General features: G+C 27.6%; 1 protein-coding gene across 3 annotated transcripts in view; it reads right to left on the bottom strand.

Moving 5' to 3' along the window:
• Positions 1-462: 462 nt before the first annotated feature.
• Positions 463-15631, bottom strand: part of LOC135932026 (uncharacterized) — a 30963-nt gene continuing 15794 nt past the window's right edge. For all 3 annotated transcript variants that reach the window (XM_065469368.1, XM_065469370.1, XM_065469369.1), the window contains 2 exons: positions 7059-7936; positions 463-501 (listed from right to left, as the gene is read on the bottom strand). In XM_065469368.1, coding sequence (XP_065325440.1) covers positions 479-501; positions 7059-7728 — 693 coding nt within the window. In that variant the 5' untranslated portion in view covers positions 7729-7936 and the 3' untranslated portion in view covers positions 463-478. The remainder of the gene's footprint in view (positions 502-7058; positions 7937-15631) is intronic.

Genomic DNA, 15631 nt, shown 5'->3' with positions numbered 1-15631 from the left:
TAAAAATACCACCTGTAAGATCCCTTAAATTTTTTATTCTCATAATCATAAAATGATCTTCACAAATGATTTTTTTTAAAAAAATCACTAAAGATAAAAATTATTAAAAATGTTACGATCACGAAAGATTTAATTTATTATCCCTTAAAACAACTAAATATCTAAATAAGTTTAAAAAAAATTGAAAATATAATATATCTTCAATTTTGTGATATTCATAGTAAGTTTTCGAAAGAAAAGATCTTAAGACCATCAAAGATTTTTTGTTAACATTTGAATAAAACTCACTTTTTCACATGCAGATAAAATTAGGAGTAAGGTGTAAGTACATATTTCATTTGTAAATAAAAGCGAATTCTATCAAAATGTTTTTAACATAATGTTCATAAGATATATCATCATCAAATCTCAAAAATATATTTGTATGTTGTGTTTTAGATATCGGTGACTATATGTTCTTTCATTTCGATCGCTACATTCATCTTTGGTGCAATTTTTGGACTAGAAGAAGTTTCATATAAAGTCGGGGTTGGAGGATGGTTTTTAACCAAATTAAAATAAGTTTATTAAAGCTAATTCTTCTGATATCAAACAAAAATAAAAACTTTCTATTATAAAAAAAGATGAACTATATTGCTCAATCAATGTAAAATTTTATCAGAGGCCGCGTATGTTTAGTTGAAGTTTTATTTTAATTCCTTATAAAGAATTCACTCTTATCTCCGGGGTGGCCTAGTGGGTTATAATATATGCTTGGAAACAGAAAGTCCCAGGTTCAATCCTAGTAAGGAACATAAAAATTTTCAGGTTTTTCTTCGATGACTGATGTGTAAAGACATATGGTAAGATGAATTTCGGAGCTTAGAGATGACACCCCGGTCACCGACAGGCCTTGACAGCTGGGTGCTAAGGATACTGGTCCAATAAACAAAAATGAAGGACATAAATGAAAATATGAAAGCTAGGGCGTTCCATCTAAGCGACGCGCAGGGTGTAGACCTCCATCCTGTGAAAAGTAAAATAAAGGTCAAAGCAAAGAAGACAAGGTTAGCAAGTTTGAATATTGGGACACTTAAAGGTAAGACGAGAGAATTGGCATCAATGTTGAACAAGAGAGTTGATATAGCGTGCATACAAGAGACTAAATGGAAAGGTCAGAAGACTTTAATGATATGGGTATAAATTGTACTATAATGGAATTGTTAGCAATAGGAACGGTGTCGGCATCATCCTCAGTCAAGATCTAACCTCCTCAGTGGTAGAAGTTAATAGGATCTCTGATAGACTAATGAAGATAAAACTCTGCATTGGTCAATCAATACTACACATCCTTTCAGTATATGCTCCTCAAACGGGTTGCAAAGAAGAAGAGAAAGATGACTTTAGAGCTTTTTTTGATGAAGCTGTAATGGAAATTCCTAAGGATGACCTAGTCATAATAGGTTTTGACTTAAATGCGCATGTGGGAAAGGCAAGAGACAGCTATAAAAGGCATGGTGGTTTTGGATATGGAGAAAGAAATGATGAAGGAGAACATGTACTGAAATTTGCGCAAGCCTTCGACCTTGCCTTAACCAACACTTACTATAGGAAAAAGACAGTCATTTAATAACATATGAAAGTGGTACAAGGAAAACACAGATAGATTACATGCTAATCTCTCGCGAAGATTAAAAGATGTAATAGACTGCAAAGTCCACCCAGGAGAAGATATCGCCGCGCAACACAAGCTACTTAGTCATGGTTTTACATATCTCAAATAAATCCACTCAAATAGACACTGCCAAATCGACACTAGGCTTGACAAGGGCAGGCAACAAATCATACAAAGAACTATGGTGGTGGAATGAAGAGGTACAAATCATTATACAGGAGAAAAAAGCCATATATAAAATATGGTACAAATATAAAAACCCAGATGACAATACAAATTACAAAAAATTCAAGAGAATATCTACAAAGGCGGTGGCTAGGGCCATAGCTGTGGCATATGATGACATGTATGAAGATTTACATACCAAAGAAGGGCAAAATAAAATATACAGATTAGCCAAACAGCGAGAAAAGATTTCTAGGGATATAAACGGAGCTCCGAAAGTAATCAAAAATAAAGATGGGAAATTGATAATAAAGGAAAAAGAAATAATAATTAGATGGAAAGAATATTTTCAGGAGCTTCTCAACTTTAATCCCCACATACATCTAGATGAACACTCCCCATGTCAAAACCTTGTACAACCAATAACAAAACAAGAAATAACCACATGCTTCATGCATATGAAAAACAACAAAGCTAGGTGTCCAAATGATATTCCAATAGAAAGCCTTAAAGCACTAACAATAAAATACTGGAAAATGAAGAGATTCCTCAAAAATGGAGGCAGAGCTATCTAGTTTCTATTCTCAAAAATAAAGGGGATCCACACAATTGTCACAATTACAGGGGCATAAAACTAATGTCACACTGTCTTAAACTCTACGAAAAAATAAAGAGACATAATAGAAATAAGAGAGACTCAGTTTGGTTTTATGCCTGGAAGATCAACAACTGATGCAATCCACGCAATTAGTCAAATGAGCGAAAATAACAAAAAGCTACACATGGTCTTTCTCGATCTAGAAAGGCCTTCGATAGAATCCCAAGAAAACTTAACTGGTGAGCGCTACGCCAAAAAAAGGTTCCCGAAAAATATATAAGAATAAAACAGGATATGTATATGGGCCATATAACAATGGTCGGTCAGCTCTCAGCTCACTTCTCCTGATTAGAGTAATAGATGTATTATCACTATACCTCAAACAGTCCAGTGGAATATGATATTTGCAGATATTGTGATACTTGCCGAATCCAAGGATGAAATGAAAGAAAGATTAGTGAGTATGATAAATATCCTAGAAAAGCATGGACTAAAAGTAAATAGAGAAAAGACGGAGTATATGGTGATAGGAGATGAAACAGAGAGCATTATGAATTGCAGATATAGGCAATTCAAAGCTGCAAATATTTGGGCTCCACTATACAAACAAACGGCACAATAGAGAAAGAGTAAAATTAATTAAGGATGGTTAAAGTGGAGATCTTTATCTGGAGTGCTCTTTGACAAAAGAATCCCCCCACACAAATTGAAGGGAAAAATTTACAGTTCCATAGTACAACCAACTATTCTATATAGTTCGGAAACATGGCCAACCAAAGAATCAGACGAGAGAAGTCTACAAACTATGGAGATGAGATTGCTGAGGATGATTGCTGGGGTAACAAGAAAGGATAAAGTGCGCAGTACAAGAATACTAGGTAGTTTAAAGGTAGTGCCCATTAAGACTAAGATAATGGTAAACAGACTTAGGTGGTATGGGCACACAATGAGAAGGCTTATGAACTACATAGGAAATAAGGTTGAGAGTTTGGAAGTGATGGGCAAATGTAAAAGAGGAAGGTCAAAACTTCAATGGGCACATAAAGTTAGAGCCAATATGAAGAAGTATAAATTAGATAGATAGTATATATAACATAAAGTGGAGAGAGATATTGAAGGAGCTTACCACCAGAAAAGGTGAAAGCTAAAGAGAAAAAAAAATAAAGAATTCACTCTTAACATCATTCTTTTTTTTGGTTAAAGTCTTAATTGTAATAAATTTAAAAAGGAAGAAATGTAATCAATAAATAAAAATTTATATCATTTTAATTTTTAAAGTAATTGTTTAAAAATATGTTATTATTATTTGTCTAGATAATCATATTCATATATGTCAGAAAATGACACGTAATAGGAAAAACAAACCCCATACCCAAGGAAAATTGGCCCTCAAAAATATATAAGATTTAAAAGTAATGTCGAATCTATTGATTGATTGAATTGTTTATATAATTTATCAGTGTGAACTGCATTTATTTAATATAATTAAAAAAAATATATATATAACATAACAGCAATTTTTAATATGTAAAATATGAAGACGCTCGCTCTCGGTGGCAAAAAAAGTTCACGCCCTTTCACTAGTGTTATTAAACGGCTCGATTTTTAAAAACGACTCACTCAATATTCTATTCAAAAAAATTATCACGTAAGCCTGTAGATTTTGGTCATTGCCATAAAGGTTTGGACATCTTTTCGCGAAATCTCGAGGTTTAGGCAATATATTTTTGGCTTAAATAATTAGTTAGCCGTTTTTAAAAATCGGCTCCACAAATCGAGCCGTTACAACACTACCTTTCACGTTTGCTGATAAAAATTTTAAACCGAACTCGTCCGCTCACGAAAAAATATATTGGCCCGAAAAATTTATGGTTTTAAATTTTTTCTAAATTTTCAAAACTTTTATGCTACTTTCATGCTTTTTTGAATTTATTCTATTATAATTTTTTATTTCTTTGTTTCCATATTAAACAAAATAATTACCATTAAATCAAAAATTTTTTTAAAAAAAGAAGAATGTCCATATTTTTTTATTTCTATTGTGTTCGTCTTTCCTCTAATAAGGCATTATTGGTAAATGGAAAAATAATATTTCCTTGCGAACTTGCCGAGGCTAATAAAATTTTCTCAAAAAAGGAAATGAATTTTCCTGCTTCCAAAATTTCTATATATTTTCATAGATATTTTTTAACGATGAATCTTTTAAATTCATCCTCATATATTTCATCGGTAGATACGGTTGGCTCAGAATCAGAATAATCTATAAATTCTCTATGTGTTTCATTTAGAATATGCTGTTTTTTATTTCTGCAGGATGAATTGGAAAAGATAAAAATGATTGCATTGTCTTATGCATATCATCCAATTTTAAATAATTTAGCAATTTTCAAGTTGTTTTATATATCTGGCTTATCATCGTCTGTTTAAAACTTACTCTTGAAATAGATTTAGAATTAAGCCTACTTCATGTAGTGGCTTCATATTTCTTTAAAAGAGATATTGTCCTGTTTTTAAGGTTTTGATTTATTAATCTATTACTTCTGAAGTAGGTTATTTTAAAATTCAATCGCTTGTGCGTTTTCTTGTTATTGGCATTGTAAAAAGGATACCAAAAATTAAGGAAATTACTGCCAAATATTGTTACATTATTTCTAATTCTACGAGTATCATTGAGAGTTTTAATGTTTCATTGCAAGATTTCAAGGAAGTTCCCATTAAATTTTATTGGAAATAAATTACCCAAAAGCAAAAAAATGACATGGGCGAATTCAAAAAGTATTAAGGTGGAACAGCCAGAGACGAATTTAAAAGATAAAATTTTATGCGCAATGATTGGAATGCAAAAGATACATGTGGTTATTTCACTACCACCTAATGAAGATAAATTATGTACCTGTCAATAATATTATAGAAATTAATTCCCAAACAGCAACAGGGCGTACTTATATGCTTTATTCACGGATGTTTTCAAAACAAAACTTCAACAAAATGGAGATCAAAGGCAAAATAATATTTCATATTTTATTTAAAATTAAGTACATGTTGTTTTTAATTATATTTAAAAATAATAATAATTACAATTTTTTTAGTTATCGCCACCTATAATTACTTTTTCTATCGATAAAAAATTAAACAACTAAAAAAATAAGTTTTCCAAACCTAATTTTTTTAATATAAATGTATATATATTCAATAAATATAAATTTTTTGAAAATTTTAGCCTCAATCAGAATCAACCTTTGCCTTTTCCGAGGAGAAGAGGGCTATCTATACCAAATATAGGCTTCTATCATTTATATTTTTAATTTTAAGTACTTTATTTTAATCAATTTTTCTAAATTAGGAAGAGGACGCTATTTTTTAACTTTAACCCGCCATATATCCTTGAACTAATTAAGTTAGAAAATTGTAGAGGATCTCACAACATATATTATCATCATGCAAAGTTTCATAAGATTTGAAATAGGTCCACAAAAATTATCTTTTTTAGATCGATTTGTCATGGAATGGCCAAGATAAAAAAAGAGATATATAAAAAGATAGCATAGTAAAGAAGCCACATAAATCTATTTCTTAAATATAACCTCATAGAGTTAAAAGCCCAGGTGTAGCCAGCGGGAATGGAGGGAGAAAGTCGCCCTCCCCCCTCTTAGCAATTTTTTTTTGGAAAAACAAAAGGTTTACATGAATTGTGAATTGCAAAGTATTCTATTTCAAATATGTTATATTGTATTCTTTTTAGGAAAAAGTTAAAATTAAATTAAATATTTATTCCTTGTGTATTAATATTTTATCCCACGAACAGATGGATAAAAAATTCTATATTAATTTATCTCTACTAATAACAATGATTCGTAAAATTTTTGAGTGAATGAAATGTTCAGACATCTAAAGAGACAGAATATTCTAAATAGAATTATTTTTGAGATTTCTTGCGCTAGAAGAAAAACTGCAAAAAGTATACCCGACTAGATTGAACCTCGACAAAGCAGTTACAGCATTTTTGGATCTAGAAGAGCCTATTATGAATGCCTTAAAGAAATATCAAAAATGGCCTGAACAAGATATTTTATCTAAAGCTGATATATTATTACATTTAAAATATATTTTCCCAAATATAAAAAATTACTATTATATTTTTGCAACAATACCAATTAGTACAAGCACATATGAGAGGATCTTTTCTTCATTACCCAGAATATACACCCATCTCAAAAGTATGACATCTTAAAAATCGATTGAATGGGCTAGCTTCAATACAAAGCAAATTGTTTAAAAACTGGCGCAATCGCAAAGAAGATTAAATTATTATTTATAAACGATATTTTGATTAACTTTTTAAATCATTATATGTTTAATTCTATATTTAACTGTGATCTACATATTGGTTTATATAGCTTTAATATTTATTAATAATAATATATTGGCTCATATTTTGTATTTTCCAATATTTAATTATTTGTGTTCTTTGAAATTGTCATTTTTTAAAATATGAATTAATTCTAATAAGCTTCTAATGTCCCAAAAAATATTTTAATAAAAATCACCCCCCCCCCCCACCTTGTAGGAAATTCCTGGCTACGCGCCTATAAAGATTATTAGTCACATTATGCAAATTTCTATTAGAAATTCAATAAAAACTTTGGTAAAATCTCCTAATAGTTTCTACATTTTCGTAAATTGGTCCGGAATAATCAAAACCTTCCCTCTCCCTTGATAGTTGGCTTAATTTCTCTTTAAGTTGAGCCAGGGAAAGAGATCGTTCGAATTTACTTAGAATTTTCGTTTTGTCAAATTTTTGACCCACTTTGACAAGACTAACTTTGCTATAATTGAGAGTATCGTTAATTTCGTTAGACGTTTTATTATTATTTGTTTCAACGCTCGCGTCGTAATATTGATTGAAGTTTGTCGATGTAGATAAATTTTTGAGCGCAGGCATCTGGCATTTTTTAAAATAAGGGAGGCTCCGCTCAGATTCAAAAAGAGCAATGAGTTTACCAACTTTACCTTCTTCGTTGTCATGATTTGAATTGTTATTTTGATTTATTTTGAAGCCAGTTGTTTGATGGCTGACCGAATCTCTACAACATAGTGGTTCTTTCGATTTCGTGAATTCAAAAACATCTTTTTCAATAAAATCCGAATTTTTTTTAAAAATTACTTTCCCGCTGTTAAAGATTTTATTCGCGATCCGCTTATTAAATTTGTCACTGTAATAATGAGTTGTTTCGGTTATTTCCTCGTTTAATCTAGTTTTAGACTTGATACAAAAGTCTAAAGAATCTAACTGGTAGTATAAGTCATTCATGGATAATGACTTTTTGGGTTGCAACTGATTGGCACTGTCTGTCAAATAAGTATCTAAATTTCCCGTGTTACCTAGATGATTAGATTGAGAAGAAAACTTGATATTAACTCTTGGAAATCCTGTCTGATAAAAGGAACATAGATTATTTAACGAGGCGTGTTGTTGGTTATGCGAAACAAAGAACCCTTTCACATGATATCTTTTGTTGCTGCCGTTTAAAAAAAATGAAAGTGATTGAAAATTTATTGTTTACAATTTATTGGAATTTAGAAAACTTGAGTTATAACCTATTCTTAAAATCAAAGGAAATCATGTTAAATAAAATATTTGCTGATTTAAATAAAGTTAATGAAATCCCAGTTTAAATTTTAAAAATTTACACCAAGATTATAAATTTATAAGCGAATTATATTTTATAAGTTACAAAATTTTTTTAAAAATAGGTTTCGTCATAAGCTTTTTCGCAACTTTTATTTTCTACAAATATTTATTATTCAGCTAATAAGTAAATACTGTTATGAAAATATATTTATTTTTAATATATTGAAATATAAAAAATACTTAATCTATTATCAAGTTGCTTGCAAGGAATCACACTATATTAACATGCATCAAAAAATACTTTTGTTTGTACGTAATGCGTAAATACAGGGTTTTCCATTCAAAAAAGGAAAATTCCCAATCAAAAAAGGAAAAGTTTCAATCATAAAAGGAAAAGGTCCAATCAAGGGAAAAAGTTCAACCAAAAAAAGGAAAAGGCCCAATCAAAAAAGGAAAAATGTCAATCAAAAAAGAAAAAGTCCCAAAGGTTTAAGAAAATGCACGATCAAAAAAAGAAAAGGTTCATTCAAAAAAAGAAAAATGTCAAATAAAAAAGGAAAAGGTCCAATTAAAAATGAAAAGTGTCAATCAAATAAGGAAATTTCCCATTCAAAAAAGGAAAATCGTTTTTTTTAAAAAATATTTTTTAAAAAAATTATAAATTCTTTTTCTTGTCGATTTTTCTTAAATTTTCATTATTCCTTCATATTTTATTTCTAACTTTTTACGATTTCTTTACTTTATTTTTCTTTTAAAAATAAGAATTTAAAAATGATTATATTTTATTAATTTATATCGTTTGATATTATAGTTCAAACTTATTTAATTTTAAAAAGGTATATTATAACCAAACGATTAATTTAATTATTCAGTAATTGTAATTAAAAAATTTAATATGTAAAAAATTCTAATATAAAAAATTGTCTGCCATTGAAAAATAAAAATTATAAGTGAAAATTAAAAATAATTATCAAAAAAAATTATCAAAAATGAGAAGAAAAAAAAATTAAGAAAAGATCAGAAAATAAAGATTAAAATGACTTAAAGAGATTGAAAAAGTTAGAAATGTATGTAAAAGATAACAATAGAGGAGAAAAATCATAAAAAGTCAAATTATTGTTATTGTATGATGAAAAAAAAAGAAAGAATTGTTAAAAAATGGTGCAGAGAAGTGAAGAAAAATAACAAGGAAAATTTATAAATTATTTTTAAAAAGAATTATCAAAAATGAGAAAAAAAATAAATTGAGAAAAGATAGTAAGAAAAATAAAAGTTAGAAATAAAATAAGAAGGAATAATAAAAATCGACAAGAAAAAGAATTTATAATTTTTTTAAAAAATATTTAAAAAAATAACGATTTTCCTTATTTGATTGACACTTTTCCTTTCCTTTTGGGAATTTTCCTTTTTTAATTGACACTTTTCCTTTATTAAGTGACTTTTTCCTAAACCTTTGGGACTTTTTTTTGATAGGGCCTTAATCTTTTTTGATTGAACTTCCTTTCATGATTGGCCCTTTTCATTCTTTGATCGCACCTTTTCCTTTTATGATTTAAACTTTTCCCTTTTTGATTGGAATTTCCTTTTTTGGAAAACCTGTAAGATAACTTGTACAATGAAAGAGAGTATTTTAAAAGTTATGGGTTATAAAAAAATAAAATAATGCTATTATATTTTTCTTTTTGTTAAAAATTGCATGGATTTAAATATTCCTTAATTTTACATTGTCTTCAAATTTTCATTCTAAAAATCAGGACTATTATCCTTAAATGAACAAAAGAAACAATTTAATATCACTTATTTTTTTATAAAAACTAGAAACTATATTAAGAGATATTAAAATTTTTTGGCTCTTGATAATAGATAAATTAAAATTCTGATCATTATCAAAAAAGATAATACGGAACCTATCAAGTATCAAGAGGAGTAAATTACTAATTTTAGTATTGCTGATTCTACTACTTTTAGCACACATGGAAAATACAATTGACTTTTTTCAATAATTATAAGAATACTAAATTTCTCATCATAATTTATTTATTATTTGAAATTTTTAAAATATATTTATTTAATTACCCAGCTTAATAATAGAAAATAAATCAAATTGCTTTTATTCATCCATATTTGTAATAAATAAATAATTAGGAAAAATCGCTTCTTGGGGGGACTAAAAAAATTATTCTAAGGGGGAATCGGGAGCTTTACCTTTCGAAAATTTTATAATGATTTAAATAAGAAACCTTTTATTGTTTACCTTAATTTAATCTGTTTATTTGTGGTCTCTATTATTTGTTAATTGTTATTAATTTTATCATAAATAAACTGAAATGTATTGATCCAATATTTCGTATTAAGAATTTCGAAGGAAAACTCATAAAAAGTAAATGGGCTAAACAAATAAAAAATAATCTGGCAAAGATTCAAAATAAATGGGTAACGTATTCTTAATTAAAAAAAATTAAACTACGATGTTTTATATAACAGTATACAGCGAAATGTAAGAGGATTTCAACTTATGAATTAAGAATGATTGATAATAAATGTTCAATAATATATTAAAAAAGCTAAAGCTAAAAGGGTAATTCCATACCAAATCGATAACTTTTCGGCCCGACCTTTTTAATTTCGATAAAATTTTGTATACTGAGAGAATATCATTTGAAAGCCTCGAATCCAAAATTTTAGCTTCCTAGTACTCATAGTTCCAGAGATATCAATGGTCAAAAATGCCAAAAATGACCTTTTTTCAAAAAATACGATTTTTTGAAATTGAGATAAGTTAAAAAATAATGATTTTAAAAATATAAGTTATATGTCATTTTGTAACTCTGTTAAAGGTCTTTTATTAAATATTAAAGATTTTTTTGAAATAATATTGTTGCGGTTTTTATTTACGTTATAAATTTTAAACATAAAAATTCCAGGTGTTTTGCTTTCCAAATTTTTTTGAATTTAATATTTTCTTATTCTCTAACCTTATATCTATTCATAAAAAAATTTAAACTTGGGACAGTTATGGGTATTTTATTTATTACGATTTAAAAAATCAAAAAATAAATATTTTTTTCAAAAATAGATGGCGCTCCTTTATATAAAAACGTGTTTTGTTAGAATTATTATTTTTTAAAACTTTTTTCACTTTTAAACATAAATAATAAGATTTTCCAGCATTACTATCAGGAAAAATATTATATAGATCGTTTGATAGGCTTACTTATTATTAGAGATTTGCAAAGTTAGGCCCGGCCCGGACGGGCTTTGGGTATAATTCTATTTAAATAATCAAGTTCGGGCCGGGCTAATATTTTGAAAAAAAATTCGAGCCGGGTCGGGTCGGACCTTGGAAACTTTCTTAAATAATATAAATTTATCAATTTTGTATTGAATTTTTTATGTAAAATAAAAATATTTGATTTTATTTATTGAAACTAAACGACATATAACATATGTCTTTTATTTTGAGTAATTATAAAAATTAATTTCTATATTTATATAAATTCGGGCTGGGCCCTGGCTTGAAAAATTAGGCTCGATGCAGATCACTACTTATTATTATTGCTATATTGATAACTTGTAAAAATTAGTTTTTAATAAATGATTAAATTACCTAAAAAGATAGTTAAGATTCCGATATCTCATACAAGAAAATATAATAATTAATTGTTGAAAGATAAAAGCTAGTTTTCATATACCTGCCCTAATATTAATTAATTTTTATTTTACAAATATTTTGATATTAATTATTTTTCTTCTTAAAATTATTTATAATGTATAAATATAAATGCGTAAATCCTTTTAAAAGAATCTAAACACTTTAATTATAAAAAGAACCTGCGCAAAGTCATGACGTGATGTCACAATATCCAAACATTGAGGCTGAACATTATATTTGTGATAAATGCGGTAAAAGGTTATCCCAAAAAAATATCGAAAATATAAATTCTGATAGTGAATATGTAAATAACAGCATCAACATCAATAGATAAAATCAATATAACTTTAAATGAAATAGGAATATCTCCTATTAAGAAAAAAAAACTAACCGAAAAAAATTATCCAAAAAAAGGCAGCAAAATTAACAAAAGCGATTACAGATATAATAATTAACAATCCAGATTCGGATACGAAAGATAATAATGATATACTCAATAACATGAAATTACAATATCCCAATTTGCTGACCATTCTGCCTCCTAATTGGAGCGCAAATAAAATAAAAACGACATTCAACGCTACATATCATATGGCATATAATTCCAAAATCATTTTAAAAGAAAAGGGGAGTCTTTCAACTCCAAATCGAAAGCCTGCAAAATATCTCAATCAAAAAACAGTTGATATTGTTTAAAAATTTTTTTGCATTGATAAAGTTAGTGGGTATTACCAGGAAAAAAAGATTGCATATTTTTCATTGAAAAGGGGGAACGAGTGAACGCTCAAAAAAGGTTAGTTCTTAATAATTTGAAAGAATTATAGAATCATTTTAAGGCGAGTAATTCAAACTTAACAATTGGATTTTCGAAATTTGCTAGCTTAAGACCAAAAAAGCGAAACACATAGTGTATGCGTTTGTAGCATACATCAGAATATTAAACTTATGATTTTAAGCTGAGAATTAGCAACATTGACTAAAAATGTTGAGGATACATTAACAACTTATAGAGATGTTATAGGCAGAATGATTTGCAATCCCCCGTTACCCACCTGTTATTTTGCTGACTGCAACGAATGTCAATATATCCACGTGAAGATATTTGATTGAGGATCTGATAATTGATGAGATTAGAGGATATGTAACATGTGCATATGAAAACGATTGGTGGTTAGGATTTGTACAAGAAGTAAATGTAATTAGAGATGAAGTAATAATTAATTTTCTTCACCCTAAAGGACCAGCAAATTCTTATGTTTATCCAGCTGCACAAAATATCCTTTTCATACCAAAAAATAATATTTTAACAATAGTTAGCCCATAAACGGCTACTGGGCGTACATGTAATTTATGGCAAAACGAAATTTTCATGGCGTCAAAAAAACTAAATTTAATGAAAAACCGAAAATAGGTAATATCTGTTATAGTATGTCAAGGATATATTATATTTTTATATGAAAAAGAAATGATGTCAAATATATATATTATATGTTTATATGAAAAAGAAAAGAGGTCAAAGATATTTTTTGTATTTATTTAAAAGAAATAATAATGTTTTTTTATGATTCGAAGATTGTAATTTTTCTTCTTTTGGATATATACAATTTTGATTTTGTGAAAAAGAAAGATAAATAAAATATTGTGTAAAAGGAAAACAAAATAAAACAGTGGTGCCACGGACAAGATATCTGGGTAATAGTGGACGCAGTGTACTAATAAAAAGATACAATCACGGTGGAAAATAAAAAATTCGTAAAAATAAAAAGGTAAGAAATTTTTGAAATATATAAAATGATGTGCATTTATATAATTTTGATATTATTAATTATATTCGGGTTAATATATTGTTTAACTTTTAGTAATGTAAAAATATTTATAATAAAAGTTTTAATAAATTTTTTATAAATTTGTGAATAAAGAATAAATGTTTAATTATAAAAGAAGTATAAAAACTCAAAAGTATGTGGAAATGATTCCACAGAGAAATAATTGTATTATAGCTCTAGTAGTGATATGTTTATGGATAATTGGTATTATGATACATCGGAAAAAAATAAAAAGAGTTATAGAAAGAGATAGAATAAAAATTACGGAGGAAATTGAAATGAAAAATAATGAAATTGAAAAAGGAAAAAATGAAAGGGAAGTAAAAAAACGTTAATGAAAAGGAAAGAATTACGGAAGAGATGTTAAATTTAAAGGATGAAATATGGAAAATGTTAAATGAAAATATGATAGAAGGAATGAGGAAAAGTATCAATATTATTAGATTGGGAGAGGAACGAAAAGATATTGATAATAAGGTAGAAATAGAGATTAAAGATGAAAATGGAATGAGAGATAATAAACGAAATAATTATAGTCATGGAGAAAATTGTGAGAGAAGGTATAATGAAAGGGATTTCAAAGGAGATGATCGAAGAAATGATAAGGAATACGATCATTTCAAAGAGTATAATACGTCAAGGAATTTGCAGAGAAATGAAAGGGAAAATTGGTAAAAAGAAAATTTTTTCCGAAATAGATTTAATCGTCCGAAGATTAATATGCAAAATGTAAAATGTTATTCATGTGGAGAATTTGGGCATATAAGTAGAAATTGTGTTCAGAACGGTGCAATGTTTAACAAGCAACCGATTAAATGTAATAGATGTGGAGGAATGGGACATGGTAGTGAAAAATGTTATGTTCCGCCTTATCGTATTATGGGAAATAATCAAAGAACATTTCAATGTGAAAGATGTGGAAAAATAGGACATGCTAAAGAGAATTGTTATGTAAAACTGATAAATGGAGAAGCATTTCCGGCAGTGAAATACATAGCACCAGCATCTAATGTAAGAGTGCTACAGAATAATGATATGTTGAAAGAAGATAAAGTTGAAGTTATGTGTTTTAAATGCAGAAAGGAAGGACATAATCAGGGTTGGCATGTCGGTCAATTGACCGGAGGAGTATTTGACCGGTCAAATACTCTAAAATATTAATGGCGAATAAATATTTTGATATAATTAACTAGCATTAAAAACATGTTTATTAATCTTATTAGGTTACAATTATTTAAAAAATTATTTGTATTATGAATTGTTAAAAACAAAAGAATTTTTTTATTGTTAAAAATAAATATGTAATTTTTCTAAATATAGTAATATTTTTAGTTATTTTTTGCCTAATCATTGCTGTTTCTCGACTTCTTTATTTTTTTCAATTCATTTTTCTTAAAAAAAATAAAAATACCCGATTTATTATAATCATAATATAATTTTTTCATTCTTATTTTTTAATAAATTTAAATTTTATTTAATATTTAACCGAGTATAAATTATATTAATTCTCATTTGTTTTACTTACACTTGCTATATTTGGTTTTTAAAATTAATTTTCATTTTAATTGTTCTGGTTAGATTTACAGAATATTATTCAATTCTGGTAAAAAGTTATATATATTATATTATATTTATAATATTAAGAAATTATTGGAATAATTGGTCGATAATTATAAAATAGTTAAGATTGATTAACTTTACAATAATCAAAATCATTTTTTGTTAAATTTTAATATATTAGGGATTATGGTCAAACCAAAGCATCATGTTTGGAAACATTTTCAAGAAGTACGCGATGGTAAATCAGTTAAAGCGGTGTGCAAGTTTTGCAAGATGTCCTATATCACCCACGTTGATAGAATGGTCAAGCATTTATTAAGCAGCTGTACTATGTGCCCTGTTATAATTAAGGAAAAATTTTATTCAAATTCCAAAATATCAACCTCTACAAAAAATATCACAAATGTAATTTGTAATACTTCTAAGTCTAACTCTAATGAAGAATTGGGTGAAATTAGTGAGAATGATTATCAAATGAACAATATTTTGTTTTGTGACTCAGGAGAATTTGATTCCATTATTTCTAACCAATCTACAAGCCAAG

The sequence above is a fragment of the Gordionus sp. m RMFG-2023 genome, chromosome 1 (assembly GCF_954871325.1).
Source record: "Gordionus sp. m RMFG-2023 chromosome 1, tfGorSpeb1-WG-v2, whole genome shotgun sequence".
Taxonomy (NCBI): Eukaryota; Metazoa; Nematomorpha; class Gordioida; order Chordodea; family Parachordodidae; genus Gordionus; species Gordionus sp. m RMFG-2023.
The sequence above is the reverse complement of the archived record's forward strand: the minus strand, read 5'-3'. Positions and strand labels throughout refer to the sequence as shown.